This window comes from Cebus imitator, unplaced genomic scaffold (assembly GCF_001604975.1).
Source record: "Cebus imitator isolate Cc_AM_T3 unplaced genomic scaffold, Cebus_imitator-1.0 Scaffold242, whole genome shotgun sequence".
NCBI classification, from domain to species: Eukaryota; Metazoa; Chordata; class Mammalia; order Primates; family Cebidae; genus Cebus; species Cebus imitator.
In genome coordinates, this window is record NW_016107557.1 from 1,657,048 (window position 1) to 1,662,598 (window position 5,551).

Consider the following 5,551-nt stretch of genomic DNA (forward strand, 5'->3'; position numbering starts at 1 on the left):
TCAGTATTCCAACTCAGACAAGTCGAAAGAACCAGAATCTTGGTCACATGCTCCAACCTTCTCTACCTCTCTCTCTCCCCTAGTCCACCCACTTCAACCCCAGGAAAAGCCAGGAGCTGGCGTACTCTCACCATCATGCTGGGCTGTGTCATCCTGGGTGGAGTAAAGTGAAATGACTCTTTTTATTTTATTTTATTTTATTTGTATTGAATTTGGGCTCTGGGGTACATGTGCACGTCCAGCATCCTGCAGGATTGTTGTAAAGGTACGTACATGCCATGGTAGTTTGCTCTCTCCATCTCCCTCCCCCGACCCCCCCACCCCCACCTGTTGCCTACATCAGGCAATTCTCCCAGTGTTATCACTCTCCCTCCTCCCTGCCCCACCCCTGCTTCCTCCCTCCCCTCCCCTCCATCCCCCTGCCCCCCGATCTAGCCCTGTGAATGTTGTTCCCTTCCCTGTGCCCAAGTGTTCTCATTGTTCATCACCCGCCTATGAGTGAGAACATGCGGTGTTTGGTTTTCTGTTCTTGTGTCAGTTTGCTGAGAATGATGGTTTCTAGTTCATCCATGTCTCTACAAAGGACACGAACTCATGGTTTTTAATGGCTGCATAGTATTCCATGGTGTATATGTGCCACATTCTTTTTGTCCAGTCTATCATTGATGCGCATTTGGGTTGGTTCCAGGTCTTTGCTATCGTAAACAGCACTGCAGTGAACATACATGTGCATGTGTCTTTATGACAGAATGATTTATAATCCTTTGGGTACACACCCAGTAATGGGATTGCTGGGTCAAATGGAATTTCTATTTCTAGATCCTTGAGGAATCGCCACACTGTCTTCCACAATGGTTGAACTAATTTACATTTCTACCAACAATGTAAAAGTGTTCCTATTTCTCCACATCCTCTCCAGCATCTGTTGTCTCCAGATTTTTTAATGATTGCCATTGTAACTGGCGTGAGATGATATCTCAATGTGGTTTTGATTTGCATTTCTCTAATGACCAGTGATGATGAGCATTTTTTCATGTTTGTTGGCCGCATATTTGTCTTCTTTTGAAAAGTTTCCGTTCATATCCTTTGCCCACTTTTTTTTCTTTTTTTTCCTGTAAATCTGGTTTAGTTCTTTGTAGATTCTGGATATAAGCCCTTTGTCAGATGGGTAGATTGTGAAAATTTTTTCCCATTCTGTTGGTTGCCGGTTTACTCTAATGATTGTTTCTTTTGCCGTACAGAAGCTCTGGAGTATAATTACATCCCATTTGTCTATTTTGGCTTTTGTTGCCATTGCTTTTGGTGTTTTAGTCATGAAGTCCTTGCCTATGCCTATGTCCTGAATGGTTTTGCCTAGGTTTTCTTCTAGAGTTTTTATGGTGTTAGTTTTTATGTTTAAATCTTTTTAAATTTTTATTTATTTATTTTTTAAGATGGGGTTTCACCATGATGGCCAGGCTGGTCTTGAACTCCTGACCTGAGGTGATTCACCCACCTCGGCCTCCCAAAGTGCTAGGATTACAGGCTTCAGCCACCGCGCCCAGCCTATGTTTACATCTTTAATCCATCTGGAGTTAATTTTTTTTTTTCACACGAAAGTTTTTAGTTTATTAAGCTTCTCGTGAAAAATCCACAACGGCCATAGATAACATCATTGCAGCACCTTTACTCCTTCGGCTGTGATCCAATCTCCAGCTCACTTTTTGCCAGCGCCAACATTGGCCTTTGCGGTCCCCCGGACTTTCTTCATTCTGTTCTTGCATTCCTTTCGTTGCTTTCTTGAGGTCTTTTTCTTCTCATACAGGCCATGTCTTGCAAGTCTATGTTTGGGTTCATTTTTCTTTGCATAATCCAGGGAATCATAAATCATGCCAAAGCCAGTTGTCTTGCCACCACCAAAATGAGTTCTGAATCCAAATACAAAGATGACATCCGGCGTGGTCTTGTACATTTTGGCTAGCTTTTCCCGAATTTCTGTCTTAGGCACTGTTGCCTTCCTGGGGTGAAGGACATCAATGACCATTTGTTTCCTCTGAAGCAGTCGGTTGGTCATGAACTTTCTAGTGTGGATAGTTACTGTGTTGTTCATGATGGCGGCCTATCCTTACACAGCTGGGGAGGAAAAGAGCTGGAGTTAATTTTTGTATAAGGTGTAACGAAGGGGTCCAGTTTCAGCTTCCTGCGTATGGCTAGCCAGTTTTCCCAACACCATTTATTAAACAGGGAATCCTTTCTCCATTGCTTGTTTTTGTCTGGTTTGTCAAAGATCGGATGGTTGTAGATGTGTGGTGTTGCTTCTAAGGCCTCTGTTCTGTTCCATTGGTCTATATCTCTGTTTTGGTACCAGTAGCATGCTGTTTTGATTACTGTAGCCTTGTAGTATAGTTTGAAGTCCGGTAGTGTGATGCCTCCAGCTTTGTTCTTTTTGCTTAGGATTGTCTTGGCTATGTGGGGTATCTTTTGGTTCCATATGAAGTTTAAGGTGTTTTTTTTCCAGTTCTGTGAAGAAGGTCAATGGTAGCTTGATGGGAACAGCATTGATTGAATCTATAAATTACTTTGGGCAGTATAGCCATTTTCCCAATATTGATTCTTCCTAACCATGAGCATGAAACGTTTTTCTATTTGTGTCCTCTCGTATTTCCTTGATCAGTGGTTTGTAGTTCTCCTCGAAGAGATCTTTTACCTCCTTTGTTAGTTGTATTCCTAGGTATTTTATTCTCTTTGTAGCAATTGTAAATGGGAATTTGCTCATGATTTGGCTCTCTGTTTGTCTATTATTGGTGTATAGGAATGCTTGTGATTTCTGCACATTGATTTTGTATCCTGAGACTTTGCTGAAGTTGCTTATCAGCTAAAGGAGGTTTTGGGCTGAGATGATGGGGTCTTATAAATATACGATCATGTTGCCTGCAAATAGGGACAATTTGACTTCTTCTTTTCCTAATTGAATGCTTTTTATTTCTTTTTCTTGCCTAATTGCTCTGGCTAGAACTTCCAATACTATATTGAATAGGAGTGGTGAGAGAGGGCATCCTTGTCTAGTGCCAGTTTTTAAAGGGAATGTTTCTAATTTTTGCCCATTCAGTATGATATTGCCTGTGGGTTTGTCGTAAATAGCTTTAATTGTTTTGAGATACATTCCATCAATACCTAGTTTATTGAGAGTTTTTAGCATAAACGGCTGTTGAATTTTGTTGAAGCCTTCTCTGCATCTATTGAGATAATCATGTGGTTTTTGTCTTTGGTTCTGTTTATGTGGTGAATTACATTTATGGATTTGCATGTGTTGAACCAGCCTTGCATCCCCGGTATGAAGCCTACTTGATTGTGGTGGGTAAGTTTTTGATGTGCTGTTGCAATTGGTTTGCCAGTATTTTATTGAAGATTTTTGCATCAATGTTCATCATGGATATTGGTCTGAAGTTTTCTTTTTTAGTTGTGTCTCTGCCAGGTTTTGGTATCAGGATGATGTTGGTCTCATAGAAAGAGTTAGGGTGGATTCCCTCTTTTTGTTTTGTTTGGAATAGTTTCAACAGGAATGGTACCAGCTCCTCTTTGTATATCTGGTAGAATTCAGCTGTGAACCCATCTGGCTTAGTCTTGGGAGTGTGCAAGTGTCCAGGAATTTATCCATTTCTTCCAGATTTACTGGTTTATGTGCTTAGAGTTGTGTGTAGTAATCTCTGATGGTAGTTTGTATTTCCGAGGAATCAGTGGTGATCTCCCCTTTATTGTTTTTTATTGCAGCTATTCGATTCCTCTCTTTTCTTTTTTATTAGTCTAGCTAGCAGTGTGTCTATTTTGTTGATCTTTTCAAATAATAAGCTCCTGGATTTATTGATTTTTTGAAGGGTTTTTTGTGTCTCTATCTCCTTCAGTTCTGCTCTGATCTTAGTTATTTCTTGTCTTCTGCTTGCTTTTCAGTTTTCTTGATCTTGCTCCTCTAGCTCTTTCGACAATAGGGTGTGATTTTAGTTCTTTCCTTCCTTCTCATGTGAGCATTTATTGCTATAAATTTTCCTCTAGACACTGTTTTAAATGTGTCCCATAGGATCTGGTACGTTGTGTTTTCATTCTCTTTGGTTTCAAAGAACATTTTTATTTCTGCCTTCATTTCATTGTTTATCAATTCATCATTCAGGAGCAAGTTGTTCAGTTTCCATGTGATTGTGTGGTTTTGAGTGCTTTTCTTAATCCTGAATTCTAATTTGATTGTGCTGTGGTCTGAGAGGCTGTTATGATTTCCATTCTTTTGCATTTGCTGAGGAGTGATTTACTTCCAATTATGTGGTCAATTTTGGAGTAAGAGCAATGTGGTGCTTAGAAGAATGTATATTCTGTGGATTTGGGGTGGAGTGTCCTGTAAATGTCTATTAGGTTTGCTTGGTCCAAATCTGCATTCAAGTCCTGGATATCCTTGTTGATTTTCTGTCTCGTTGATCTTGCCAGTATTGTCAGTGGAGAGTTAAAGTCTCCCACTGTTATTGTGCTGGAGTCTAAGTGTCTTTGTAGGTCTTTAAGAACTTGCTTTATGTATCTGGGTGGTCCTGCACTGGGTGCATAAATTTTTAGGATTGTTAGCTTTTCTTCTTGCATTGATCCTTTTACCATTATGTAATGCCCTTCTTTGTCTCTTTTGATCTTTGTTGGTTTAAAGTCTATTTTATCAGAGACTAGGATTGCTACCCCTGCTTTTTTTTTGCTCTCCATTTGCTTGTTAAATCTTATTCCATCCCTTTATTTTGAGTCTATGTGAGTCTTTGCATGTGAGATGGGTCTCCTGAATACAGCACACTGATGGGTCTTGACTTTTTATCCAGTTTGCCAGTCTGTGTCTTTTGATTGGGACATTTAGGCCATTTACATTCAATGTTAATATTGTTACGTTTGAAGTTGATCCTGCCATTTTGTTACTGGCTGGTGTTTTTGCCCATTAATTGATGTGGCTCCTTCATTGCCTTGTTATTCTTTACCATTTGGTGTGTTTTTTGCAGTGGCTGGTACTGGTTTTTTCTTTTCCTGCTTAGTACTTCCTTCAGTATCTCCTGTAAGGCAGGTCTTATAGTGACGAAATCTCTCAGCAATTGCTTTTCCATAAAGGATTTTATTCCTCCTTCACTTATGAAGCTTAGTTTGGCCAGATATGAAATTCTGGGTTGAAAGTTCTTTCCTTTAAGGATGTTGAATATTGGCCCCCACTCCCTTCTTGCATGCAGGGTTTCTGCCAAGAGATCCACTGTGAGTCTGATGGTCTTTCCTTCATGGGTGACTCGATCTTTCTCTCTGGCTGCCCTTAGGATTTTTTCCTTCATTTCAACCCTGGTGAATCTGACAACCATGTGCCTTGGGGTTGTTCTTCTTGAGGAACATCTTTGTGGTGTTCTCTGTGTTTCCTGGATTTGAATGTTGGCCTGCCTTGTTAGGTTGGGAAAGTTCTTTTGGATAATATCTTGAAGAGTGTATTCCAACTTGGATTCTTTCTCCCTGTCACATTCATGTACGCCGATCAAGCATAGATTACATTTTTTCTTTTTCTTTTTTTTTTTTT

The 5,551-nt window shown here is 40.1% G+C and overlaps 1 protein-coding gene across 1 annotated transcript; it reads right to left on the minus strand.

The window, feature by feature from the left end:
- Nucleotides 1-1,595: 1,595 nt before the first annotated feature.
- Nucleotides 1,596-2,114, minus strand: LOC108282484 (40S ribosomal protein S24-like). Its single transcript, XM_037727847.1, has one exon. The coding sequence runs from the start codon at nt 2,087-2,089 to the stop codon at nt 1,697-1,699; it is 393 nt and encodes a 130-aa protein (XP_037583775.1). The 5' UTR covers nt 2,090-2,114; the 3' UTR covers nt 1,596-1,696.
- Between the last annotated feature and the right edge of the window lie 3,437 nt (nt 2,115-5,551).

Bases quoted from the DNA above. Each gene is read 5' to 3' on its own strand.
- LOC108282484 (XM_037727847.1), bottom strand. From the start codon at position 2,089: ATGAACAACACAGTAACTATCCACACTAGAAAGTTCATGACCAACCGA.